This window comes from Podarcis cretensis, assembly GCF_951804945.1.
Source record: "Podarcis cretensis genome assembly, chromosome: 1".
Classification (NCBI taxonomy): Eukaryota; Metazoa; Chordata; class Lepidosauria; order Squamata; family Lacertidae; genus Podarcis; species Podarcis cretensis.
This window is the reverse complement of record NC_137170.1, coordinates 79728831-79756678: the sequence shown is the minus strand read 5'-3', so window position 1 is coordinate 79756678 and position 27848 is coordinate 79728831. Positions and strand designations below refer to the sequence as shown.

Below are 27848 nucleotides of genomic sequence, written 5' to 3'. Positions count from 1 at the left end.
ACGTTCCACTGAAAGAGCACAATCCTGAACGTGCTGAGGCACGAAGCCTCTGCTTAGTTCAACAGGTCTCACTCTGTGTAGTGAGCGTGCTTGGGACCGCTGTCACAATTGGCAACACTAAGCCGAATTACGCGGATACTGCTTTAACTTTCAGCAAATCAAACAGACGTTTTTGCTTCAAGCCTGCTTTAAGGAACCCACCAAGTTAGTAGAGCAACGCTTCCGATTCCGAAGGGGCCTTGCAGAAAGCCAGGAATGCGTACGTGCGTGGGAATCTCTGTCTGGAGAAGCCGGGCGCTTCTTTCGTGGGCGCACACAATCGTTTTAAAGAAAGGAAAGCTCAGACTTGCAATTCCTGATTCCATACGGTGTTGAAAATTCAGACATGTCCCTGCCTTCCATCGAGCTTGATATCCGTTTATTTAGCCCGTGCAGATGCGCCGCCTTCTAAACTGTAAGGTTAACAGTTCCCGTGATTTACGAGGTGCATAGCTGTCAACGTTTTCCTTTTTTTTAGGGAAATTCCCTTATTCCGAATAGTATTCCTCGCAAGAAAAGGGAAAAGTTGACAGCTATGACGAGGTGGCGAGCGGGGAGGACAACTTATTTCACGGCAGGGCGTTATATATATATATTTAAAAAAAACAATCCATCTCTATATAAATCAAATTCCTTTCTGGCCAGCCAAAGCGGTGAGCAAGCTTCTGAGTCCACCAGAACTCTTCGTCCGATTGGATGTTAAACAAAGAGATCGGATAAAAGAGCTGGATTGGTATTTAAGTCATAACGTCTGCACTAGTTAAAAAGTTAGTTTTTGTTTGCGCATTGTACTAGAAGGGCGTCGTTGGAAGGGGGGTGGCATGAAGAGCTCCCGCACCTCGGCATTTGCCATCACTCTGCCGGCTTCAAGAGGGAAATTTGGCAGGCAAACCTTTTCTCAGCCCTGCATGACAAGTTGCAGTCGCCAAAAGGGAACCCCCCCCCCTTCAAGTGTTTGGACCAGAGAAAGCCCGCATCTGTAAATCCCACTGACCTCGGCCTCTGAGCCAACAGGCACAAAATCGGGCTGCCCAAGGTGCAGGCGCTAGGTCGCCACAGAGCATAGCTGTCAAAGTTTCCCTTTTTTAAAGGGAAATTCCCTTATTCCGAATAGGATTCCTCGCAAGAAAAGGGGAAAGTTGACAGCTTTGCCACAGAGGCGCGGCGAAAGAGCGCCCTGGAGCGCGTGCAAAGGGCCATCCCCACTAGCGGAGGAGTTGCTTTGCATGGTTTCATTTTCTAAGATGGGGGGCTTCTCTAGTTCCTCCACTGTTCAGTAAGTAATAGTTTAGGAGGCGACACCTCAGCGAGAGAGAAAATGCTTTGAAGACATTTTCACTGTGTATTATGTTGTGAGCCGCCCTGTGATCTTCGGATGAAAGGCGGTGCATAGATTCGATCAACGAATCAATGCTGAAATGCCCGGGTTGAGGAGGTCCCAAGCCAGAAATCTCAAGTCAACAAGGGTCTTTCCCGAGACCCGAGATTGAAAATGAGCCGGTTCTGCGATGAGCAGCGCCGTCAGTTCCGCAGGCAGCGAGCCCGCGTTGCGCCCACCGTTTCGCTGTGTCGGGAACTCGCCTTGGCGAAACAGCGCCGCCCAATCGCAACCACGGCCCTAGAGCAGAATCCGGGCGCTCACACTGCGCCGTGGCTCCGTGGGGCTTCCGCTCTACTTCGCCTCTTCTTCCGCCCTTGCTCCCCCCGCGTTTGGCCTCGAAATGGAACAGCCCTTCTCGCCGCCTGCCGCGTCAGGTAACCCGGAACATCTGCGCGTTCCCTTCCGGGTCGGCTCCGGAGGCGTTCTCGGCCTTCACAGCGGGCCTGCTTTGCGACGCGGCGTCTGTCTCCCCCTGCCCCGCGCTCCGCTTTGCGTTCCTTTGCGGGAAAAGAGGGGTGTGTGTGTGTGTAAAAAAGCAGCCGGTGCGCGTGCGCATTCCTCTCCTGTTCCGTTCTCCAAAGCCTTGTGGGGTCCCCTCCTGGCAGGTGAGCGGAGGGGGGAGGGAAGGATCCTTTGGGGCCTCCAGGTCACACCAGGGAGCCTGGCCGGGCGAGCGGAGGTGGCGCCCATTTCCGGGATGGTGGTCTTTCAGAGGCATCCGCTGCCCGGAACCGACGACCCGGTGACGGGCGAGGAAGGCGGCTGCGCTGGGCTGCTCGCTGGAGAATTCCGCGCTTCCTTCTCTATTTTAAGATGCGTTCCGCTTTTCTGTTTTCCCAGTCCGGCCTATGTCAAGGATGGGGAGCCGGCGGCCTTCCAGTTGTTACTGGGCTCCCAGTGGCCCCGTGGTGTGGGAAAGCTGGGAGCTGAAGTCCAAAAATACTTGGAGCGCCCCTCCCCCCCATCCCAGGCATAAGTACCGGTACTAGAATTCAAAAATGAGTGGCCCGTTTCTGCCTGGTGCAACAGTCTTGCATTGCACCTGATGACATTCTCGCCAAAGACTTATTTTCTGTATTTATTTTGCTTTATTGGTGTGTACAGTGGTACCTCGGGTTACATACACTTCAGGTTACTTACACTTCAGGTTACACACTCTGCTAACCCAGAAATAGTACCTCGGATTAAGAACTTTGCTTCAGGATAAGAACAGAAATCAGCCTCTGGCGGTGCGGCGGCAGCAGGAGGCCCGATTAGCTAAAGTGGTGCTTCAGGTTAAGAACAGTTTCAGGTTAAGAACGGACCTCCGGAACGAATTAAGTACTTAACCCGAGGTACCACTGTACTTGATTTGCCGCTCCTTAGGCCACTACCACACTATGAGGGAAAAGGTAACATGGGAAGGACTGATAGCACTGTTTGCTGACTAGTCGGGCATAAAGTATGTATTTTGTTTGCTTGGAGGACTTTTACAAATCTCATCCTTCAGTGCCGCTACCCCCAGATACGTTGAAACAATAAAATAGCAAAATAGTGGTTAAAAAACCTCAACAACTCAGCACAGTAGGGTGAAATCCAATTCAGGCAATCTTTTTTATTATTATTTTAATGAAAGGTGAAGAAAAACGTCTGCCCGGCACTGGAAAAGATAAAAGTGTAAGTGCCAGACCAGAGGGATAGTATTGCATCAGTGACATGCCATAACTGATGACCACTCCATGAATGGGGTGCCGTAACAGAAAATGCTGCCTCTGTCTGCCACTCCTTCTGACCTCTGGAGGCAGGTGCTATTGGGCTTGAGTAAGTGGGTCGGTTCATGTGGAAGTAGGTGGTTCATCAGATACCCATGCCCCAATTCATATAGACTGTTAAGGTGTTCCAACCTGTTAATGGAGTCTTGGATATAGGGTTAGGCTGAGGTCCAACCCAGTTGAAGCTCAGTATCAATAAAGGAACAAACAATGTTTCCAAACTGTACAAAACTGACTCCTGTACCAACAGAACCGATCCTCATAGCTGTCCTAGACTGAGTTTGTCATGTGTGAAGCCCTTAAAAAAATTCAGCATTGCTTGCTTTATTCCAGTAACTGCAGCCTGATGTGGGGAAAACTATTTCATATTTATTAGCACCTACTAAATAAATTAATTATAGCTTAATAAATATCCTATATTTCTACGTATTAGCATAACATTTCTATGCAGTTGGTATTTTCCTAGATGCAGATAAAACATGACTTGGAGGTCCAGGGTTGCTCTCAGATACCATGGCAGAATCAATTTGTTTTCAAATCCAATTTAATTGTGGGGCAGGGGTGGTCAATTGTGGGACAGGAGACTTTCTTGGAAGAATATTTTTATTGCCTAACTGGTTCTCCAATCTTGTTAGGAAATATGACATGCCTTCTACTTGTTGATATGTGGTGAAAACATTACGGGTGTGCAGTTGTCTGTAAAGTGTTTTAATAATCAGTGGAAGAAGACTGACCTGGTCACATACAAAGTGAAACTGGACCTGCCCTGCTCACTGTCTTTTAGACACCCACTATCTTGACAACTCCTGCCAACCTAGCAGTTCAAAAGCACGTCAAAGTGCAAGTAGATAAATAGGTAATGCTCCGGAGGGAAGGTAAACGGCGTTTCCGTGCGCTGCTCTGGTTCTCCAGAAGCGGCTTAGTCATGCTGGCCACATGACAAGGAAGCTGTACGCCGGCTCCCTCGGCCAACAAAGTGAGATGAGCGCCGCAACTCCAAAGTCGGCCACAATTGGACCTAATGGTCAGGGGTCCCTTTACCTTTATCTTGACAACTTTCATTCTATCACCATGGAAATGATGTCGCACGAAAATATATACAGATTATTACTGTTGCCCACATCTCCTGCAAAAGATATACCCTGTTTAACTGCCCCCCCCTCTCTCTCTCTCTGTAACTTAAATGTTCCCTAATAATAATTTTTTTCTGTATGTCACCCAGAGAATGACATGGTCCAGGTTGCACGTACAAAGTAAAAAACAATGTATTCAGCATTTTGTGTCGTTCGCAAAAGTTTGCCTTCAATGTGAATCTTGTTTCTTGTTAGGGAGCCAATTCCAGATGCCCTGCAATGGATGAGGACAGTCAGGACGAGCTCATTAAGAAGAATGCTGCAGTAGGCAAAGTCAAAAGAACGACTGCACTGCTCTTCAGCGACGCAGGTAACTGAAACTAGTCGGAGCCTTATTCTTAAAACTGCTGGAGCTTCTGAACCTTAAGGCATTTACAAGAGAAAACTGGTCTGTGGTTTTGTGTTTGGAGATATTCTTCATGGCTTCACACCTGTACATCTCTAGGCATAGGCATAATTTATTTCCTAGTCACTTCAAACTTGGATGTGAGTGAGGTTTGCAGTTTTACTCTATAAATGTTAAGACATTTCTACAGAAAGCAACTTGGTGGTCTTTTTTAGAAACCATCTGCCTTCCCTAACCTGAGGCCCTCCATATGTTTTGGACCACAGCTCCCATCAGCCTCAGTCAGGATGGCCATTGGCCAAAGAGAGTGGGAGTTGTACTCCAGCAACAAGGTGCCAACCTGGGGAAAGCTGTTTACATCATTCCAGATTTTCTTATGTTTAGCAATCTGAAGCTTCATATACATGGCTCCTTATTTAGCTAACACTGATGGCTAGAATTCCCTACACAGCCAAATGCTATTGCAAGCATTAGCCGTTAAAACTCTCATGCACGTTAGTGTGTGGTGCAATACAACTATTGGGGTTTTTTTAGCAGAGGAAGTAAGGGAACAATAGCTATCTTTTTTTCCTTAGAAAACCAAATACCCTGATAAAAATAACTATGTGAATTTGTTAATGTTACACACTTTGTTTGGCCTTTTATTTTGTTTCAGCTATTCATGGTGGAGGGATGATAAACAATATGCAGCCAATGACGCTTCAGTCCCTGTTTGCTTGAAGTCCTGCTCACACCCTTCCTTTTTGTTTTTGAGATTTTGCAGCTCACTGAACACACATTTTCAGCCATGAGAACTAGAAATCTATTCTTTTCTGGTTGGAAAATAAAGATAGAGGTAGACTCTCAGAATAATTTTGTTTCTGATACCAATGCCATGTTTTTGTATAGATTTACTGATTATACAGTTTTGTGTGTGCATATGTAATATGCAAACAGAAACTAAATACCAATGGTCTTGGATAGCTCCTAATACAAACTCCTATAAGGGAGACTGGCCACTACTACTGCCTATTATTTTCTTCATGAGTCCCTCCCTGGTGGTGGAGATGTAGTTACTTGATGTTGGCAAGAGATAAACACTTCCGATATATGGAATGGTACGCACAACCACAATGGTACGATATATGGAATGGTACGCACAATACCACCAGTACTACATGTTAATGGGTGGTTGGATTTTTTTGTAAAGACTTTGCTTTTTCTTTGCCTTACATGATAGTTGGCCCTGAGCACTCATGTTCTTCCCTTTTCTGCCCCTCTTATGTTCCTCTTGTTCAAAAGAAAGCAGCGATGGAAATAGTGGGGACTCTGATGACACGGGCAGTGAGGAGGAAGGTGATACTGATGAAGATGGAGGTGAAGAGGATGAAGAAGGTGAAGATGAAGATCTAGAAGGTGATGATAAAAAAACAGCTCAATGTTATGATCATTACTATTTTATGGAATCAAGTTGTCTCCAGCAGCTATTTAACTGGACATAGCGTGTTGGGCCATGGTTCACACATGAGATGAGATGAGATAGAATGTAAACTGTCATTAGCATATTTATCTCTCCATTCTTCCAAAGATCTCAAGCAGCATTAATGCTCTATGTGAGTGGAATGGTTATAACAACCTAGACTGAAATCATCCACTTTGTGGGTGAGCAGGAATTTGAATACCCTGGTCTTCAATCTCAACATTTTGATCCAGGTGCAGGGAACCCTTTTCAGCCAGAAGGCCACATTACCTAGTGGGCAGCTTTCTCCCGGGGTTTGCATACCAGTGGTGTGTGTTCCATAAGTGGTTGTGTGCCATTCTTTTATCCAAGCAAGCAGTATTGTCACAATTCAAGGACAGGTAAAATCACTAGAGGAGAGCGCAGAGCTGGACCAGTGAGAGATGTGGCCTGCAGAATGCGTATTGGCTGGGCTGGGCAGAGTCCCAAAAGTCTGATAGAGAAACCTAGAGGACCTGTGGTTCCCTATACCTGCTTTAACCACTGTATTGCACTCCCTCTTGCTGTGCAATACCCTGATAAACACTGTGACTTTATTTGGGTTTTTCTTTTTCCTATCAAGCAAGCCATACATATGATGACTGCTAGTTAACTGAAATTTTCATATAGCATTGGGCCACTGTGCGCCCACTGGTGTTGAATCATGGAAATAGATGGGATAGCTGTAGAGTGCTGGTTCTGAATAATGCAGCCTTATGAAGCTTTAGCACTGAAAGTGGGTATTCATGCTCTCCCAGGAATCTATTTGACTGTTGTTTCTCTTCAGGATCATAGGGCACTTCTGTCCAAAATGCATTATGTGGAAATAAATACTAAGGAATTCTTTCATTGTTTTGTAAGACTCGGAGGAGGAGGAGGAAGAAGAGGAGGAGGAGGAGGAGGAAATGGAAATGGCTGCTACGCAATCAACACATTTGGTTAAAGCAAAGCCGCAACTTAATGGAGGCTTTCTTTCTTCCTCTGATGAAGATGCTGAAAACTGCCCAATATGCCTCAACACATTCAGGGACCAGGCTGTTGGAACGCCTGAAAACTGTACCCATTACTTCTGCTTGGATTGTATAGTCGAGTGGTCTAAAGTAAGAACTCTTTAGATAAATTTGTTGCATAATTTATCTTACTCAGTTTGTTTACATTTTTTTTTGCAAAGGCAATAAGCAGTATAATTTGATGTGACCTGATAAAAATAATACCATACCTGAGGGAATTTTCAGATCATCCTGTGCAAAATGCTTTGTGATTTTTGTAGAGATTCATTGTATGGGATCAAGTTATAATGCAGATTTACAGTCACTGGCTAAGAAGAACTAGACCAGTAGAATCTACCATTATGCATTTTAGTTATTATCCTGAACTACTAGAGCCCAACCTTCATTTAGTTTTTGCAGTAATAATGTGAACCCAGTAGACCTTAAAAAGTGCATGCATTCATTACCTTGTTCTCTTTTTCTGTAATACCAATAATATTAGTTGCTCTCAGTCTTGTTATTTGGGTGATATAAAAACCAAAATTGCTACTCTGGCATAATCTGGCAGATTTTGGCTTACCTTAGCTAAAAATTGTGCTTGCTGCGGTCCCCTTACCTTAGTATTGTTTTTAATGGTTTTATGTATGGACTGTTTTAATTACTTTTATTTTTCATTTTTAGCTGTTTTCATTGTTTTATAATTGCATATTTTATTGTTGTACCCTTTCTGGTTACTTTATGGTAAATGGCGGGTAAGAAATCAAATAAATAACACATCCCCTACTTCTCTTTGCAGAATGCCAACTCTTGTCCAGTAGATCGCAAACTTTTTAAGTCTATCTGTGTTCGAGTGCGCCTGGGTGGAGAAATCTTGAAGAAAGTAGGTTTTCCATTGACTTAAGAAAAGTTAAAAGTCAGAATCCATGTTTCATGCAGTTTTTGTAAAACTTTTTGTGTCCGCTTTCTCCTTCAACTCGTAATTCATAGCAATTTTTCCCTTCCTGGATACCATCCTAAAGCTTTGAAACCTTTCCTTAATGGCACTGTTGATGGGAATTGCTCACTTGAATGAATGGTTGTGGTTTTGGAATGTGCAATTTTTCCAACACTGATTTTCAGAAGTACAGTGGTGCCTCGCAAGACGAAATTAATCCGTTCCGCGAGTCTCTTCGTCTAGCGGTTTTTTCGTCTTGCGAAGCAAGCCCATTGACGGCTTAGCGGATTAGCGCTATTAGCGGATTAGTGGCTTTTAGCGGCTTATCGGCTTAGCGGATCAGCTGAAAAGCGGCTTAGCGGCTTAGAAAAAGGGGGGGGGAGGGAAAAAATAGTCGGAAAAACTCGCAAGACATTTTCGTCTTGCGAAGCAAGCCCATAGGGAAATTCGTTTTGCGAAGCGCCTCCAAAACGGAAAACCCTTTCGTCTAGCGGGTTTTCCGTCTTGCGAGGCATTCGTCTTGCGGGGCACCGCTGTAAAGTTTTTTGGGTAGGCTACAGCTGTCACTTAGAGATCTGGCTTATATGTGTATGCGTAGAAGGGCCTTTCTATACACAGCCCAATCTTTATGGTGGCTTTCTGTGGGATGGGTCTTCTAGTCCTTGCCTAAGAACATTGTGGCTTGTATTGCAGGTGAAATACCAGTGAAGCATGCTTTTATGTAGAGAGCATAGGGGAACAGGAATGTTGTGCCCCATTGCACTAAAGCGGATAATGAAGTTGACTGGTGCTTGGCCAGGTGCAAACACTATTGAGTTTGCAATAGTGGCTATGCTTAGTGTAGCTATTAACATGATAGTGTAAAACTTCCTAAAAATGTGCAACTTTGCTCAGATTCCTGTTGAGAATGCAAAATCTGAGGAGGATAATCTGGAGGAGGACCCTACCTTTTGTGAAGTGTGTGGCCGAAGCGACCGAGAAGATCGCCTGTTGCTGTGCGATGGCTGTGATCATGGGTAAGGAGTTCTGCCTTTAAAAACCCTCCTTGGGTATGCTACTTTTGCCTGATGCTTTCACACTATATTAGGCCTGTAGATGCTTCTTTCTCTTGTATGCTGCCTGTATTTTATGTTATTAATTTTCTATACCACCCTTCATCTGAAGATCACAGGGCAGTTCACAATATAAAAACACAAAAATATATAGCATAATTTCTTCTTCTCACCACCCCCTCTACCCCGCTAGGTTGACATGTTTGATGAGTATGCTGCCTTTTTTCGTCTTGCAGGGGGGAATGCTAGCAAATCATTGTTGCTAGAAGATCTTCATTTTTCTTAGGCAGAACTTGAAAATGTAGGGTTTTTCCCCCTTGAGCACTGAGATAAGGTAGCTTATACCATAAAAACAGAGTGTGCAATAATAAATTATAAAACAATTTAAGGTGTGAAAACAGCCACCAGATATTTACGTGCTATAAAAGAAAAATGAAATTTTATTATTGTAGGCTTAAAAGAAAACCTGCTTTGTTTTCTCTAGGGATTTTTTTTATTTAGGTGCCCATTACTTAAAGCTAAGTGGGAGGTAGTCCTTAATGTGCCTAGATGAAGGAACCGCTCAAAGCCTATAAGAAGAGGATAGAAGAAGGTCAATGAATACAACATAGGGCACAAGTTGGCCTTGTTTGGGAGATACCTCTATAGGAGCAATCATAATGTATGCCCTATGCTGTGCTATTCTAGAACCATGAGGTACTTGGAGCCATGCTATGATTGAAGATTTGTATAAGCAGCCAGGCTTGTGAGATGAGGTTTCAAAGAGTTGCAGAACTTCCTTTGCACTCAAAAGAATTATGCATGTCTCTACAAGTGTCTGCGCTACTGTTGTTAGGAAGCTCCTGCATGTATCATCTTAGAGAAAAAAAGATGTTTGTCTGGCCAGTTACATATTACATGCTTTGCACCCTCTTGCTCTGTAAGAACATGTTACACTTTCTTTCTTTTTAAAAGATACCACATGGAATGCCTTAATCCTCCGTTGAGTGAGATACCTGTCGATGAATGGTTCTGCCCACCATGTGCACCAGCAAATGCTGTATCTGTTGATGCTGGCAAGTATTTTCTTTAGTAGCTTAGCTTTGCATTGTAGAGAGCTGTTCTTCAAGAAAAGAGGACTTTCCCGCAGCTTATGCAACATGACTTTTATTGAGATAGGATTTTCCCATATAAACCAATCAATATTGCTATAATTGAAGGAAAACTCATTCAGTGTTAAAAACTGGTAACAAAACAACGTTTTTATCTCACTACTTCTTCAGCTAATGTTGATGTCCATTGTACAAGCCTGTTACACCTAGAGTCAGCCACACCATTGCATTGGCATCGGTGAACAGTAAATTGCTCCATAACCATCTCTTTATCTAAACTGGTGTTTGGATCTGGTAGTTGCCTTGGAAGGGAAAACATTGCACTGTCCATGGGGAATTCTAAAGCAAAGGGATTTAAGGAGCTTTCTTTTTTTCCAGAACCCTTGCCAGTTTTGTTCTGGAGGCTTAGCAGAATGCCTGGATTTAGGTCTCTAGAAAGGTGTTCAGGTGCTGGTTGAAACACAGCTGACAACTGATCTTGTTTTAAGAAACAGATCATGTGAGTGAAGAGGAAGTTGCTTCCCTCATAGCTGATGTCGTCCCTACCACCAGTCGACTACGTCCCAGTGTCCGAACTCGAGCTATAGCCAGAACACGTCAGAGTGAGCGTGTGCGGGCAACAGTGAACAGGAATCGCATAACAACTGCACAGCGAATTCAGGTACTGCACATTCTGAGGGGAGGATTTTGAGTGGAGAAAGCTCCTAATTGTAGCAAAGAGACGGTTTGATTTAGGAAGAAATCTGGGCTTGGGGGGCGGGGGTGGCTTTTCTACTTCCTTAATTTTGTAGTAAATCAATAATTGTGATTTCCCATCTTGATTTTTAGCATGTACCAAGATACCTTATGTCTTCCCTTCTTGATGAAACCATTGATGCAGTCGCAGCAGGGCTGAGCACAGCTGTGTATCAGAGACCACTGGCTCCTCGAACTACAACCAAGAAAAAACGAAGAGGAGGTAATTTGCTAAGAATGGCGGTGATAGTTCTTAGTTAATTTTTTATGAGGCTTACACAGCTCTCTTTCCACCCTTTCATCTTAAAATAATTCTGTGAGGTAGGTTAGAGTGAAGCTGTATGATAGGCACAGGAATCACCATGTGTGCTTCATGGCTCACAGTGGATTTGAACCTTTGTCTCCCTGCCCTCCCCCAGTATGACATCACTAACTGTTTCAATACTCAAGCTGTCGGTGGATTTCATTTATTTATTGGTAAACTGTTTCTGTGCCTCCTTTTAGCCTCCACAGTGAAGCCTCCATGGCAGCTAAACAAAATAGACAAGCGTAAAACAACAATCAAAAGGCCCAGAATATGAGCAGCACCAATAAAACCAGCAGGCAGCTAAGAAAGGCAGAACACGCAGCAGAGCCTTCTCTGAAGATTGAAGTGTATGGCCTGGTTCATGTGGGTGCAGCAGGCCCTATGTAGCTGTCAATAACTCTAGGGAAAAACAGAGCCGCTACTTCCTGACAGTAAGAGCTGTTCGACAGTGGAATTTGCTGCCAAGGAGTGTGGTGGAGTCTCCTTCTTTGGAGGTCTTTAAGCAGAGGCTTGACAACCATATGTCAGGAGTGCTCTGATGGTGTTTCCTGCTTGGCAGGGGGTTGGACTCGATGGCCCTTGTGGTCTCTACCAACTCTATGATTCTATGATTCTAAGTGTGTGGCATATTAATGAATATTCAGTTGGCAGCTGCACTTGAACCTGGTGGATTGATTCAAATGTTTGTTTTGACATAATAACGCCTTACAGATTTTCTTTTGGTGAGGTAACTAGCCACTTTATGGACCCTCGGATGTGCCAGGGTTGGAGGGTCTTGCACCATACATTCTCCAGGCATTCAAGTGACTAGCCATTAGTTTCATATGGTCTGTAACCTCTGGTGGCATTACAGTGGCTTTGTTCACACATAAGAGCAAACCATAGTCTGAAATAAGCTATGGTTTACTGTGAGCGAGCAGTGTGCTGCTCGGTTGTGCCTGCTTCCCTTCACCCCACCTGGAGATAGGAAACAGACCACAGAGTGGCTGACCTAGTTTTATATGTGAAACCAGTGCTTGTGGTTGGTGACCCTCTAAATAAGCTGTAGGCCAAGAACAAACCTTGACTTGCTCATGGTTTGGTCGGAGAGAAACCACAAGCACTGGTTCTTGTGTAACCAAAACCAAGTGTGGTGGCTTGTTTTTCCCAGCTTGAGAAAAAAGGTGGTGCAAAGCAGTAGAGAGCACAATCATTTTGCTTATTCGTGATAAATACTAGTTTGTTTTAGACTATGGCTTTCCATGACATATGAACCTGACCAGTGTCGGCAGGGCCATCTGACTTAATCCCAGTTTGTTGAAGCCACAGGAAATGAGAGGTCAACAGAGAGTGAACACCTCTGGAATAATCTCCATTTATTCTCTTTAAATTTAGGCTGTGGTGTTTCTGACACGTGTTTCTTTTCCTTTTGCGAATGTATTGTATTTTGCATGCAGATTGCAGAAGTGATTCAGGTTATAGCCTGTATTTGCTGATCTCCAACTTCAAAATCTTTCTATATTTTACCTAATACAGGGCGGAGAAAGAAATCAGCAGGTAAAAAACCTCATACCAAGTCATCTGCTGGAAAAAAGAGCGCTGGAACTTGGATTAAGAGACGCAAACGCCGAACAAGGCGGAGGAAGGGAAAAAAAATAAAAGTATGCTCCTGGATTTTTCACCAATGCAGAAATTTTTCTATTGTTTATGCTTTTCTTGTAATAGAGCATTGTTACAATTTTCTTGTAATACAGCATTATTTATTTAGGAGTAATTATTACTTTATTTCATATACTCAGACAGTCTCCAGGCCTACTGGCCAAGGTTTTCACCTACTTTCTATGATCCCCTTTAAGAGGGTTGCAGAGTAGAGAATGCAACCCCTCATATTTCTGTGATACATAGTCATGTTTTCTATTTTCATAGAGTTTGGTGGGAATCCTGTTCTGAGCATAAAGTTAACCTGCTCTCCTTCTACCCAGGTGAAAACTGAGCTGACTTCTCGTTCCCGAATTGCAAAAACCCTTCGTCTTGGCAAGCCTGTGCGTGGCATTTCAATCCCTTCCATGTACAAACCAATGGAACCCTCTCTTGGCCTTATGAGAGCAGATATTGGAGCAGCCTCTCTCTCTGTGTTTGGAGATCCTTTTGAACTGGATCCTTATAACAGGTATGAAATATGACAAATGGGAAGGAAACAAAGAACTGCAGTTCAGAAATACATGGAGACTTTTTCTGTGATAGGCAGGAAAGAAGAAAAATGGGGCTAAATCCAAATTAGATTATAAAGCTTATTCAGGTTGAAGCTAATTTTTTAAGTGTGTCTACTCTATATGTTCCTTAACCCATTTGCTTCCCTGGTATTTCAGAAACTTTTATAGTATATCAGAAGACAGAATTGGATCTTCTCAGTTTGAATATTTCATTTAAGAAAATAGGCAAAGCTCAGATAAGATGGAAGCTGGTTGTGATCTTCAAAATTTTCTCTCTCCTAGTAATGAAGAGCTTCCTGTAAATTCAGCCTCACCTGTGAGCAACAAAAGAAGAGGCCTTTCTCAATCAGCACTAAGATCACATCGTCCTGTCGCTCGACCAGTCGCTATGGGGCTTCCTGGGTAAGGCCAGCCACATGATGCTTTATTATACAACACAGCAGCAAGAGAAGTGAGGTGCACAAAGTTCTCTTCTAGTTTGTGGTCTCTCCTGTTTTGCACACTGTGTTGAAACCTCAAGCCCTTTCTTCAGTCTTCATGGATTCATGCTCAGTGCTACAGACTATAGCATAGTGTGTGTCATATGTGTGTATGTGAAGAATCATAAGATTGTAGAGTTGGAAGGGACCCTAAGGGTCATCTAGGCCAAACCCCTACAGTGCAGGAATCTTTGCTAAAGCATCCACAACAGATAGAAAGACAGTTCAAATCCTGTCTTAGCTGTAGGTGGCTTGAAGAAGCTACAATCTTTTCCTTTCAGTTCTCAGTTTGCTGAATAGGTCACTATTCCTAAAATTACTAAGGTGATGACTCTCAGTGAGCAATTAGAAATAGCAACCGTATACCTCTAAATATTCCATCTCTCTCTCTCTCTCACTCACTCACTCAAACACACTCATACACTCATTCCCACTGGTTTGATTCTCTCATTCCACCAGACAGGTGGAAGGGAAGCATTTGATAACAAATGTCACTCAAGACTCTGGAATTCTTAGGAAAGCTTATGAAACACCCCTAAAATTAGTCAGAAATTCTCAAATTAGGGGAGCGGGAGATCTCTGCTGGCCACCATGAAATCCTAAGCAAGCTTATTCCTGAGATCAAATTGTCATCAAATTTGAGGGAGGAAGCTGAGAGTGGGAAAGGGAAAAGCACCGTCTGCCCAATTGTTTCTTCACACATAGCACATCCATATTCCTTCTTTAGACTGTTAGCTCACCCTGATCTTTTTTTGTAGTGGTGGAGAAGGAAATATTTGCTTGTGGGTGGAGTTTCTTGCTGTCCTTTATTCCAGTGAGACATCTCTGCTGCTTCCGTCACGGGAGAGGGCTAACGAGAGAGGCTCTCCATTGAGCTTGCCTCCTGTGCGAAGAATGCCTTATTGCATGCTTATCCCCATTCCCTGCTTATTCAGGCCTCATTTTGGAAACATGCTATAATAATAATAATAATAATAATAATAATAATAATAATAATAATAATTAATAATAATAAAAAATGCCCAGCAAGCTTACCCATGCAGTGTTCCACATGTTCAGCGATGTGTTTCGAAAGGAGCCCTTAGGCTGCTAGGTTCATGCAGTCCTGGGCGACTGATCCTTGGCATGCTAACATTGCTGCTGCCTACAGTGCTGAGTACCTGGGAACCCTGTTTGTGTCTGTTTTGTTCAAGGATGCCCAATGTCCAGTTCAGATCAGGCGTCCGCCAGCTGGTAGAGCGTTTTGAGGCAGTTTCCCTTTAACTGGGGCATGAGGTGGAATGTTGGAGCTGGGAGGTTCTCTTGCAGTTGGGAGCGGAGAGCCCTAAACAAACTGGAGGGAAAGGGTGGGCGACTGGGAAATTGGCCAAGCAAGGAGGAGTCAATGTGTGAGTAAGCGGAAAAAGGGGAAGACAACAAACGGAATAGGACAAATATTAGGGGATTTTCAACATGGGTAATCTGGAGGGTTTTCTTTGGCGTTGGGTGGAGGTTATCACAGCCCTGCTTTATCACATTGAACAAGATGTTTTCGGTTGTGGTTGTTGCTTTAAGAATATTAAATTTACATGGTGCGTTAGAAAGAATGAGGGAACCAATCCCTGCCCCAAAGGGCTTACAGTTTGTTGTGCTAGAAAATGGTACAAGGGGGTTGATGGAGGCAGGGGGTACAGAGGGGAAGAATATGCAGCTGGGCTCAGTTACAATAGGGAATGGAGACTTGAGGAATGGGATTTTGAGGAGGGATTTTGAGGAAGTGAGGGAGGCGGCATCATGGGAACTTGGTGCCTGGCTTTGTCCCTGAGGCTGAAGACTCAGACTACAACTAAACATGATAAGAAGCAGCTGTTTTGTCTTGTGTTCACATGTCTGTTTTGGTTCACGATATAAATGATGGTAGGTAGGGGTGTGTTCACTGCATCAGAAGGGGTGTATGGATGACATATTTCATGATTCACAAATTCTATGGGCTCTTTTGAGACAGTTATGTAAAGCAGTTTCATTTCTTTTCGCTTTTGTTAGTTTTGTTATTAATTCATTACCACCAAGTTGCTTAGTGGTTCTCTCCCTGGCCCCATTTTCTCAATGACCCAGTGAGGAAGGTTAGGCTGAGAGATAGCTCAAGGTTCGCATACTAAGTTTTCTCAGAGGAAAAAGAATCATTTTCCTTACTTCGGATTTGAACAGGGTCATTTGACTGGATTCCTGCTCCTCTCCCCGAGAGACTACCAAAACTGAAGCTTCTGTCTTGTGGATCCATGCCTGTCAAATTTTTAAAAAAATGCTTTAAGGTTTAGGGAGCTTTCTGCTTCCTTTTTATTAGGAGCCAAAGCGTAAGCCGAAATCACTGAGATGTTCTTTCTAGAGCCAAAGAGGGCCAAAGCTCATTGAGAATTAGGGGAGAATCTACAAAAGAGCAGGAATGCAGCCAAATGTTTGCTTCCAAAGAAGGCAAGTTCCAGGTGAGTTATTACAGGTAAGGCAAAAGCAAATTGGAGTTCCAAAATGGGAAGTAGCTTGTTGCAGCAGTTTGGACTTTTCAGAGCACTTAGCTTAAGGGGTGTTTGTGTGTGTGTATTCAGGATAAGGCTCCTGGGGAACACCAAAAGCGTATTTTAGATGTATGTCTGATGCTATGGCCATTCCAGTTTGGACACTTAATATATTAATATTTTTTATTTATTTCAGTACTGTGTATCTTGCCTTTCTAAGAAGTGATCATGGTGGCAACACCACGACAGAATTTAAAGCAATATATTAAACAGTATAGCTATCATCGATTTGAAAAGTAAACAATAAAAAAACTCCATTGAAAACAGTCCGAATTTTTTTTTTAAAGTGGGCCTAAAAAATCTTGCTGGACAATATGCCTCCACTACTCATTGAAAAGCAGTAATAGGCTGGGCATATTTCCTTTGGCAGGGCATTGTATATTCTTGGCACTATCCCAGAAAACCCCTCCCTGACAGAAGAGTTGAGGGCAAGGGCTTCAGTAGATGATCTACTAGAAAATTCATGTGGGCAGCAATGATTCTTCAGGTACAATGATTTGAACTTGTTTAGAGCTTTCAAGGCCAAAAGCCAACAACTGATAAGTGAGGGATTGCCTTACTTCCCTATATACCTGTCTGTTGACTAAGGTGATCTATGGGCAGTGCTTTATTTCTGGGGAGACTCAAGAATACACAGTACTGGCACCTTAACCGCCCCCCCATTAAAAAAATGTTAAAGTGCAGCACTTACTGTAACAACAACCCAGCACCATTTTTTTCCTTAAAAAAAGAAAAAGCACTGTCTATGGGTGCCCACATAGTAGAACCTCATGCATCAGAACTTGGTTTCATGTCAGCTTAGATTTAATCTTTCAATGCAGTAGCAGCTGCCCGTTGCAGTTGAAATGCATACAACTCCTTTTTAAAACCTTTTAAAAAAACCTTTTTTTAAAAAATCACAGGCTTTTCCAGAAGGCAGTCTTTTGTTGTTGTTTAGAACTGCTTTATTTGTTCTTACCTATTTAGTTTTTATTTTATATCGTTATTGTGGTGCGGGGATCTTTAGTGGTTTATAAATATCCTAATGAATTGATAACCAGTGCAGAAAGTGTAAGGTGCAAGTGGTATGCTCCAGTTGACTTGCATCATCCAGCATCCTAGCAACAGTATTCTGGACAAACTGAAGTGTCTTTACTGTCTTCAAAAGCAGCCTCATTAAAAAGCACATTAGAGTAAGCCAACCTGGAGGTGACCAGTTGTGAATTCCTATGCAACTTACGCATAAGTAAGCCTCACTGAGTTCAGTAGGCCTTCCTCCCAGGTCTATGCATTCTAAAGCATGAACAATTGCAGCCAGATCTGGTTATACCTGCTTGGCTTATAGCAGTGGGCGTATTTCCATGTTATACAGGCAACACTTGGTATAGTTACACTGCTTTGCCACATTTTAAATGCATGATATATAGTGACTCCATATATTTTAGATCAGTATTTCTTAGCTCTCCACATTCTTGACAATTGCACAATGCCCTTGATTTTAAAAGTAACAATGGGAGGGAAGTGTGATGTATAGAATGCTTACTGTGAAAAGCAAGAGTGACTAGAAGTCCTTCTGCTTATTCTGTAACATTGGTGTTATTTGAGAGTAAGTGTTTGTAGGATTAGTATGTGTGGAGTTGCAGACAGAGTTAATGGTTCTGCAATAGGTGTGAAGCCTGTTAGCTCAGCTGCAAAGCAGGTTGAGTGTAGAGGCAGCTAGCTTTTCTCTCAGATGTGGCCTTGGCTAAGCAGAAGGAGTTATGGATCTAGGAATCCACAAGAGGTACATGTTTTGGAGCCATTTCAAAACATCAGTGGAGCATCTTATTTGTCTCACTTCTTTTTTTATGGAATGTCTACATTGTTTTCCTCCAGTCTTCTGGTTTGAAGTCCCATTTTGTAATTTTGGGGCACCTTCTAATGAGATGGTTGAGTTTAGTGAGCTTCTTGGGTGCAAAGACACTGATACCTAAAATACTGGGGGTTCTTTTGTAACTCGTGTTTTGCAGTAGGCAGGCGGAAAGCTCAAGCTCACAGTATCAAAGCAGAGATGTGAATAAAACCTTTTATTTGGCAGAGGTCGGCTGAGCTGTTTCAATAATGAAGTTTGTTCTATACACTGAGTTTTTTCCTTTATTTCTTTGCTACTCGTATCTCTTTAAATAAAAATGTGGGTGAGATGGGGTGTTTTTATTGTGTTCACTTGGATAATTGAAAGCTGTTATAATTTGCTTTTTTAAAAAAGAAAGCAGCTGCTTCAAGAGCAGCAGGAAGAATCTGTTAGGCTGCAGCAAAGCAAAGAAACGCTGCTGCTGCAAAAGACTTACACAGGCTGAGCAGGCTGCTTATACACAGTGCATAGGACCAAAATGATTAAAAACAAAACTGCAGCTGCCCACTGGTATGGATGGGCCAGACTAAAACATTTTAAGGCCATTGGGTTTTGGTGGAGCAGATTTAGGCTCCATTTCTATATGCTCGTAACCTGAGAGCAAATGCCATCGAACTCAGTTGGCCTTACTTCTGAGTAGATTTGCAGAGGATTGCACTCTTAAGCACACGTTCCGTTCTCCAGTTGAAATCAACAAGTGCTCAACTTATGACTGGATTGTGCTCCATGTTCTTTCTTGCTGTCTCAGACTTAGAGAATGTTATAAGTGTGTAGTAGGCAGAAAGCCCAGATGGTACTACAAATGTTGTGTTATCTGAAGGTTCTGGGTTTCAGAAATACCAGTTGGAACACCCACCCCCTCCCTGGTCTTGGTAAATGTTCACATAGCTTATCCAGCTGTGGACAAGTATTGGATTGAAAACAATTATTGCAGCATTTTTTATATTGCTTTGGTTTCCATATTATATGTGCTTCATTATATTAGCTGTTTCAGGCTTCATTTTTGGGAGGAAAAGTGGGTGCAAACATTAAATGAAATGAGAATGAGATTCTGCAGGTTTTCTACACTTGCATTGGATTGTGGAGTACAGACAACTCTGCATATTACCGGGTTTCCGCCCCACCCCCACCCCCAATAGCAAGGCTTTTCATAGTATTTTCAGCCCTCTATAAAGAAAATAATACTTGACCATTTATTTTCTTATCCCACTAGCTATAGTTATTTTGTATGCCATCAACTCAGGGTAGGCTGTTTCTTCTGAAAACACTGGTAGCAATAGGACTGGTTGGGGGTGGCTCATCTTTAACCTATGTAGCTGCCTCAGGTTTGTGGAGATGTGCTACAGTCTCAAACCTATATTAATAGGATGTCAAAGATCCTTTGTTCATTATGATGTAACCAGTATAGTTCTGTATAGTGTGAAATCAGAAGGCATGCCTTGTGTAATTTATAGGAGGAGTGTTCCTGCCTTGACACCTGAGCCAGAAGCTGGTCCAGCCCCTGTGCCTGACCTGTTGGGGAGCATCCTGACTGGACAGAGCCTCCTTATGATGAGTGGTTCTGACGTCGTCATTAATAGAGATGGATCGTTGACAGCAAAGAAAGCAGGTAATGCTTAGTTAGACTGATCTGAAGTTTGTTAGCATGTTATGTGCACAAGCACTTTCTAATCCTTGCAAGCAGCAGGCAAGCAAATGCCATGTTGCAGCCTGTAATAGTATGTCTTGAATTGGTAGCCAGAGTTATTCATAGAGTATCATAGAATTGGAAGGGACCCTGAGGATTATCTAGTCCAGCCTCCTGCACTACAGGAATATGCAACTGTCCCTTACGGTGATCGAACCTGCAACCTTCGCATTATCAGCAGCACACTCTAACCAACTGAGCTACAAAATCAGTACATATCAGTATTTTGTTTATTTGTCAAAGCATAGCAATAGAAGAGAACAGTATAGGACTATTGACATTGTACTGCTGTTGTGCTTTCTAGAATGTATCACATTAATCTGAATTTCATAAAATAGACTAATTGATTGCCCACATTTGATTTGGTAAGCAATATATGTAAGTGGTTATACGGAATTAGTATGAGAGAGCTTAGGGTGCAATGACCAACCCTTTTATTTTTTAAGTGTTGACACTTGGAGGTGTAACTTACTGTCATACTGGAAGTTGTGCTAGCTGGCACAGCTGACAGTTCACTTGCATAGTGTTAATTAGTTGCTAAAACCCCAATTCTGTTGTCCCGTGTTAACTTCATATTAAAATTATGGGATGTTATTGTCAGTATAGAATAGTACAAGCAAATGAGTGGGAAAACTTTCATGGGTTTTTCTCGTGTCTCTTTCAGTCTCATTGCTGCATGACAATTCAGCAAGCAATTCAAGAGTGGAGGAAGGCTTGGAGGACAGTGCCCAGCAGGGGGCTTCCCAACTGGGGACTCCAGTTAGTGGCGGCTCTGCTGCTGAATCTTTGGTTTCTTCACAACTGAATTTGAACTCCAAATCTGCTGTCTCAAATACTTGCGCCTTGTCCTCTTCTTCACTAAGCCTAGCAAACAAAGCAGTGAATCCATTGCAGATTGCATCTGGAAGGGCTCCCATTAGATTTGAATACTCAATGACTCCAAGGTCTGTTCAGGCTCAGAGTTTAGCAAATCTGAATAGATGTGGCCCCAAACTGGGTGAAGTATTCAGATTTAATGGAGGCTCTAAACTGCCTGGGGCTCCTCTTTCTGTATCTTCTAAATTATTGTCCAATAACTCGAGTTCACTCTCAAAACCCGTACCTGTGCGGCAGCCTCTGAAATTGTCCCCTAAAAGGCTTGATATTTCTGAACTCCCCAGGATACCAAAGATTAAAAAGGAATCGACTAGTGGACATTTGGGATTGCAGCCGGCCAGTGACCGAAACAGTGATATTCCCAGCTCCTGTGTAACACAGTTGACTGGCAAAGGGAGTACAAACCAACCAGCTGGTGATAGTAAAATGGAGAGCAGCAAGTCGCGTGCTCCTCAGAGACAAGCGCACACAAGTGGAGGCTCTGCTGCTGCCCATGCCAGTTGCACCTTTCCTCCTTCAAGGGGGAACGTTGGAAGCTCATCATTTGAGAGCTTTAAAATCAACATCCCTGGAAATGTGGGACATTCCAGCAGATTGTCTAATCCTGGGTTTTGCAATACTTTCCGGCCTGTGGACAATAAAGTACAGCAAAAGGAGAATCCATCGCCCCTCTTTTCGCTGAAAAAGACTAAACCAGTCAAAAGTGAAATATATGATCCTTTTGATCCAACAGGCTCTGATTCAAGCTCAACAAATAGCAGTCCGGAAAGATTGCCCCTTGCTAATATCACCAGAACAATATCCATAGCGAGTCCAAAAGTCCAGACATTCCAAACAGTGCGCCGCATTACCCCTTACACACTGGAAAATGTATTTGGATCAGGGGCCGAATCATCAGATGTGCCATCAAGTAACACAGAGTCTCATGACGATATGATAAAGGAGAGGCTTGTGGAGCAGGTATCTGATGCAGAACAAGAGAAAGCTGAGGAGGAGGAATTGTCAAGTCTACCCTGTACATCCTCTGCCATCAAGCAAGTCACAGATGTAGAGCACTTAAATGAGGAGGATGAGAATGGTCCTAGGGTAGTTTTTGAAGATGACCTAGGTAAGGCTAGAGCGAAAATTGAGGTGGACAGTTCCGTAAGAGAAAACAGTCTACAGATATTACCCAAAAATGAGCAAACGGAAAAGCGATCTTTTTCAAGATCCCCATCAAATTCCAGTTCTCGAAGCCAGAACACATTAAAAAGAAAAAAGGCAGCTACAAAAGACTACAAAAGCACACGATCAAGATCTAGATCAAGAACGTGTTCAAGAGATAGAAGCTCCAGATCTACTTCTTGCTCCACTGAAGAAAAATACAGCAAAAGCGACAGGACTAAATCAAAGACTCGGCATTCCTCAAGTGACCGCTCCAGTAGTTATGAGCGATTGAAGAAAAAGAAAGCAAAGGATAAGACGAAAGACAAAAGGGCAAAAAGCTCCTGGGCAAAAGAACACAAGAGATCTAGATCACGATCTGGTAGTCCAGGCAACTCTTCTTTTGAGTTGCATGAAAGTCGGAAAAAGAAAAAGCACTCTGCCACTAGAGGAAGGGGGAGGGAATGTTCCCCATCAAACAGTGCTGAGAGAATGAAGAAAAAGAAGCACAGAAGAGAGCGAAGCCATGACAGGTACAAGAAGGAGAGAACCTCAAGGTCCAGAGAGAGAAAGAGATCTAGATCTAGATCCCGGGAGAAGCGAAAGAGGAGATCAAGGTCATCCTCACCATCAAGACCCCGGGAGTCTAAAGGGCCTAAGTCTAGGGAGAAACAACTGCAACCTAGGTCACGCTCCAAAGAAAGGAAACATAAGCCGAAAGAGATGCCACTGCTACCTCTTCAAGAGAAGGACCAGAAAGGCCAGAAATCCTCAGATGATAACCTGGGCAGTTCTCTTGATCATGCTCCTCCTTGGACCCAAGACTTGGAAGATTCAACACAAGAATCATTGAATGTTCATCTAGACCTGATGCCTGTACAGGAGAGCCCTCCAAAAGAGATAGCAATGAAAGTTGATTTAGAAGAGACCATTGTAAAGGAGCAAATCTGCAAGAAACTTGTAACTGTAATAACTTCTCAGGCAGAGTGTGCAAGTTCTGGAGTGCTACCTGACACTATAGATTCTTCCACTGGGAAGGAATTGGCAGCAGGCTATGAGTCACCAGGACTTGCTAGCCAAAGTAGTGAGCAACTGGAAGAAACTGAAGTTAGAAATGAAGATATTGATGATGTGTGCCCATTTTTATCAGACTGTCTTCCAGTGAAGGAGGAACTTGTACAGGAGCATGATGAGCCAATGCCAATTAAAGTTTTGCCTGAAATCAAAACGCCAACAGAGACTAAAGGTGGGGGCCTTACATTGGGTGAGAATGCCACTGATGTAAATAAACATGAACCGGAAGCAGTAGCTCAAGGTCCTGTGTTGAAATCTAAAGCACCAGTGAAAAGAGTTACGTGGAATCTTCAAGAGGAAGAAAGTGATGCAGTGACTGCAGACAAAGCAGCAAGTAAGTGCATGGTAAATCTTCAAAATGGCAAAAGTCGATGCCATGGGGATAGGAGCTGCTTTTCTCATTAGAAGTGAGACGGAATGTAGTTGTTTGTCATGGTTCAAGGTTGGATTGGTCCCACTAAATGAGAGCCTCAGGTTATGATAAAAATAGGGGGTGCAGTTTCTCTGTAGTTTGGCACTTATGTTAGTGAGTATTTACCTTGCATGCGTTCTCCTTGCTTCATGCCCTCATTGCCTTTTTTTTTGGTGGCAATCCAGTTTGCCATTACCTCTAACCTGGCAAACTGGTTTTCTCTTTCCCAGAAAGCAGAATTCCAAAGCAATAATTTTTATCTTGGTTTGGAGAGGAAGCTTAAACTATGGCTTTCCATTTCTCATGTAATAGCAGACAATGCTTGTTTTTGTTAAGTACCGGTAAGCCATGGAGTTCTCTCTAGCATATATGCATGCGTGCTTAAGCAGTGTTTAGTACTGCAAGGAATTCTTTAAAACTTTCCAAAACAGCTAGAGTTATTTAAAGAGAGACTTGATTCCTCCTGTTACACTTGTTACATGTGTAGTTTGAAGAATATAACATGGGTATGTGCATCATAAAAACATAACTACCGTAACTCATAAACAAGCATAACTCTTCCACCCTCATCCTGGATCACAGTTCATAAACTAAATGTCTGTGCCACTTTTAATGAGCTTTAAGCTATGAATTCAGCTTTGCTAGGTATTTCTAGGAACTTAGAGACGTTTTTGTACTTGCAGACTAAAATCTCATTTTAAGAAGTTGGGGAAGCTTGTTAAACCATCTGTACTGAATTCTTCTGAGGTTGTCTTGAAGTTCGATAACTTGAAGTGTTTTTATTTGCTGTGATCATCTAGATGTTTTGTTCTGATATGCTTTTCTTCCTGGGAATCTTTCAGGGGTGCCATTCTGCAAACAGCAGAGAACGAAAGAAGGGGTCTGGAAAGCAGAGGATTTGACCCAGACATTAAATCAGGTGCAGTTAACTGAGCCTCCTCCAACCAATTATATGATTCCTGAGCCTATGTTTCCTGATCTAGATTCCTCCCAGGTTGGTTCCCACGCCTTAAGACAAGTGTCATGGGAGGCCATTCCACTCCATCTGTAAACTTGTGCCCCCAACTTGACTTCATTGTGGAACAGTCTTCTTCCTCCCCCCCCCCACCCACATGTAGTACATTTCATTCAGCCCATGTACTGCAATAATTTTTCTGACTTTGGCTTTCCCCTGCTTAAAAATTGAAACTGTGTCCTGCTGCTTTGCAATGGGCTTGTTACTTCTAATTTCCAATAGTTTATTAAATATGTGGGGGGGGGGGGTTAGACATCTTAAAATCAGCTATTAGACTGCATACAAAAATGCTTATTGAATACCACCCACTGCTCACCAGTGGGGCTGATGTGAGCCCAGTATTATCTTAATATATTACCCTTCTTTCCCCCTAAGATCCCAGGATAGGTTACAACAATTTAAAACAAACTTTTCCCTTTTAGAATAAGCAGAAAGTAATATACGTGTCCCTTTAAATGAAAGCTGTTCTTGTAATCCCTATGGATCATATCCCCACCCTCATTTGTTCAGAACATAAGAATAGTCTGATGGATCAGGCCAGTGTTCCAGCGAGTCCAGCATCCTTTTCTCCCGGTAGCCAGCCAGGGAAGCCTAAAAACAGGACCTGCCCCACCAGTATTGTCCTCGCCTGTGATTCCTGGCAACTGGTATTCAGTGGCATTCAGAAGTAGAGAACATGTTGTGATATGAGAAGTGGTCTGTGATCCTTTTCTTTTCTTTTCAGGTTTACAACCAAAACCTGCCTCTGACAGCACCACTGCCCTCGAGTCTGCCCCCCTATGCGCCTGTTAGTCAGCCCACCGTCCAGTTCATCATGCAGGGGAGTCTCCCTCTGCTTAGCTGTGTGGTGGGACAAGGATTGACTCCGGAGCCTGGCAATCTGGCAACAGCTTCAGAACCAGGAATTCAGGCAGCTTCCACAGGAGATACAGAGGAGAAAGTCAAAGCACCTAAGTCCCCTGTGGATAAATCAAAAAATGAAGAGGTGAGTGGAGGTAGATGGCCCGCTAAGATGATGAAGTTGAACTCATGGGCAAAACCCAAATGGAGCAGCACACTCGCACAACAGCCATTGCGCTCGTGGGAGCCCCATTCTTAGCACAGCACAACAGCCAAGTCCAGTGCCTGTCTTAGTGCAACTACTATTCTACTTGGTGACATTTAAGCTTTGTTTACTACCTCTTGTGCTACTGCTTGCACAACATCAACTCTCAAACTGTATAGGATCTCTCCCATAAAATCTAAGAATTCTCCTGCTGCATCAGACCGTCTAGTCTTTCAGAACAGTCAACAGATGCTTCACGGAGAGAGCTATCCCCAACCCTTGATTGCTAGAAGTAAATCACCACTGAGCATTTAACTATTTTGGTGAAACATTAAACTATTTTGTTGATAGACCTGTCCTTTATGAATGTGTCTGATGCTTTTTAGATACACCTAAGACACTGGTTCAGCTAGTGGGTCCTAGCCGGATCCTAGGTGGGTTGCAACAGGAGCACTATAAACATGCAAATATATGGTAGAAGATCAAGAAATTGGTCCCTAAATGTATGTTTCGGTTAAAAGCGGGTTCTGGATTTGAAAAGGTTGAAGATACCTGGTCTAAGCTATTCACAGTCACTGTAATTTGTAGCAAGGCATTCAGTAAATTAACAGTGCAGTTCATTAATAGGCTTTCCCTGAACCTATTGTACTTCCTGAGGAGACCTGAAATAATACGATGTCTGAATATCCCACTTGATCCCCACCCCCCATTTCATCACAACTAGGACTGCCACAGGGGAAGCAGCATATCTTCCTCCTGTAATTTAAAAACCACTGCTCTGATAACTTAGTTTGAAAACCCTACTTGCAGGCAGCTTTTTGGTTAACTGATTTTTTTGCCCTTTATAGTACATGAAGAAACTTCACATGCAAGAGAGGGCTGTGGAAGAAGTGAAACTCGCAATTAAGCCCTTTTACCAGAAGAGGGAAATCACTAAGGAGGAATACAAAGATATTCTTCGGAAGGCGGTGCAAAAGGTAACAAGAGGGAATATCTTATTTTAAACTTAGGCAAATGGCTGTGAAAAGCCCCATTTAAGTCATGCTTTGTAAACTGAATATTAGCTGCCGGCGCAAGACTTTCCTTCTCTTTCAGGTAGTGAATTTGAAGTCGAAAAAGGCAGGGTGACTTAATGCTAGGTTCACAGAAACTAACTCAATCCCCTTTTACCTTTCCTAGATCTGCCACAGCAAAAGTGGTGAAATTAACCCGGTGAAGGTGGCTAATCTTGTGAAGGCTTATGTTGAGAAGTACAAACATATAAGGAAACACAAGAAGGCTGACCCTGAAGAGGAGCCCCTTGAAACAGGGAACTGAAAAAGGCCAAGCCCCAAAGATGAAACAAGTGGAGGCTTTTCTAGCCAAGGATTTTCTTCTTCTGCAGAGGAAAGCAGGGATAATGCAATTGCATGTTGCAAGACACCCCTCCCCACTCAGCAACTGAACGTGGTCGGGCCTTCCTGCAGGGTGACCCATTCTCACACAGGGATGGGCGTGGATTGGACTGCAGTTCAAGAGCCAAATGTCAGCAGATCCCACTCAGCTTGTGGAATAGCCGGACAAAGAAAAGTATGTGTGTGTTGGGGAGAGGACACACTATCAATTTTCATGGCTTTGATCACACCCCCCCCCCCTTTTGGTCTCTGCACCTGTCTTTCCAGTTTAAAACAGACACTTTTATATGCAGTGTACAGCAATGTATACTTGCTCCCACTGTCTTCTTATTTATCAGAAATGTGGATTCTTTAGTGGATTCTTTCTCAGAAATTTGGTTTAATACTTGAACCACAGTGTTTCTAGCCTATTCTGTGATAAACTTTGACTCGCTCTGTCTTATGGGAGTTGCAGGCGTTTGCTACCCTTTCAAAATCCACTCCTGAGAACACTGCTCCAGAGATGGCATTCATTTCCCATTTTGTTGAAATATCTCAAATGAGGAACTTCATTTTGAAAGAGCGGGGGTGGAAATTGGTGGAAGGGGATTTGAACTATGTTGAAGCTCTTGTGAATAATGTGCTGAAGGCTGGTTTTGAGTAGTTTTGCATTCAACGAGCTGCCTTTCACTGAACAGGGAGCGTGGGGGGAGTGGAGGCATAGAAGCACCATTTGCAGACTTTCAATAACAAACCTGAGGTATGCAGCAAAAAGGATGTACAAAGGAGAAATGTGACAGTTTATAAAGTTATTTTGAATTGTTTGTGGTTCATAGTGGTTCTTTGGTTGTGGTATCATTATTAGTATTTATTAGTTAAGAACAGAGACTTGGGG

General features: G+C 43.1%; 1 protein-coding gene and 1 long non-coding RNA gene across 4 annotated transcripts; both read left to right on the top strand.

Moving 5' to 3' along the window:
* The first annotated feature begins 1816 nt into the window (after positions 1-1816).
* PHRF1 (PHD and ring finger domains 1) lies at positions 1817-27777 on the top strand. 3 transcript variants are annotated; one of them, XM_079970847.1, is made up of 18 exons: positions 1817-2025; positions 4500-4614; positions 5932-6045; positions 6989-7227; positions 7913-7996; positions 8945-9066; positions 10057-10157; positions 10682-10854; positions 11022-11151; positions 12751-12875; positions 13197-13384; positions 13710-13829; positions 19783-19937; positions 20680-23442; positions 24363-24439; positions 25260-25520; positions 26429-26557; positions 26760-27777. In XM_079970847.1, exons 2-18 carry the CDS (start codon positions 4524-4526, stop codon positions 26895-26897), a joined length of 5010 nt encoding a protein of 1669 aa, XP_079826973.1. In that variant the 5' UTR covers positions 1817-2025; positions 4500-4523; the 3' UTR covers positions 26898-27777. The 3 variants fall into 3 exon arrangements, with proteins under 3 accessions (XP_079826973.1, XP_079826974.1, XP_079826972.1); XM_079970848.1 differs by having other exon boundaries at positions 1882-2025; positions 7118-7227; XM_079970846.1 differs by having other exon boundaries at positions 1882-2025; positions 10688-10854.
* Positions 16389-19462, top strand: LOC307213389. Its single transcript, XR_013837498.1, has 2 exons — positions 16389-18621; positions 18690-19462. It is a non-coding gene; the product is annotated as an uncharacterized lncRNA (long non-coding RNA).
* Positions 27778-27848: the final 71 nt, after the last annotated feature.

Excerpts from the sequence above, each read along its gene's own strand:
- PHRF1 (XM_079970847.1), top strand. The coding sequence starts at position 4,524 with ATGGATGAGGACAGTCAGGACGAGCTCATTAAGAAGAATGCTGCAGTA. Across the intron at positions 12,876-13,196 it reads GGAAGGGAAAAAAAATAAAA|GTGAAAACTGAGCTGACTTC; the intron begins GTATGCTCCTGG and ends CCTTCTACCCAG. Across the intron at positions 26,558-26,759 it reads TTCGGAAGGCGGTGCAAAAG|ATCTGCCACAGCAAAAGTGG; the intron begins GTAACAAGAGGG and ends TACCTTTCCTAG.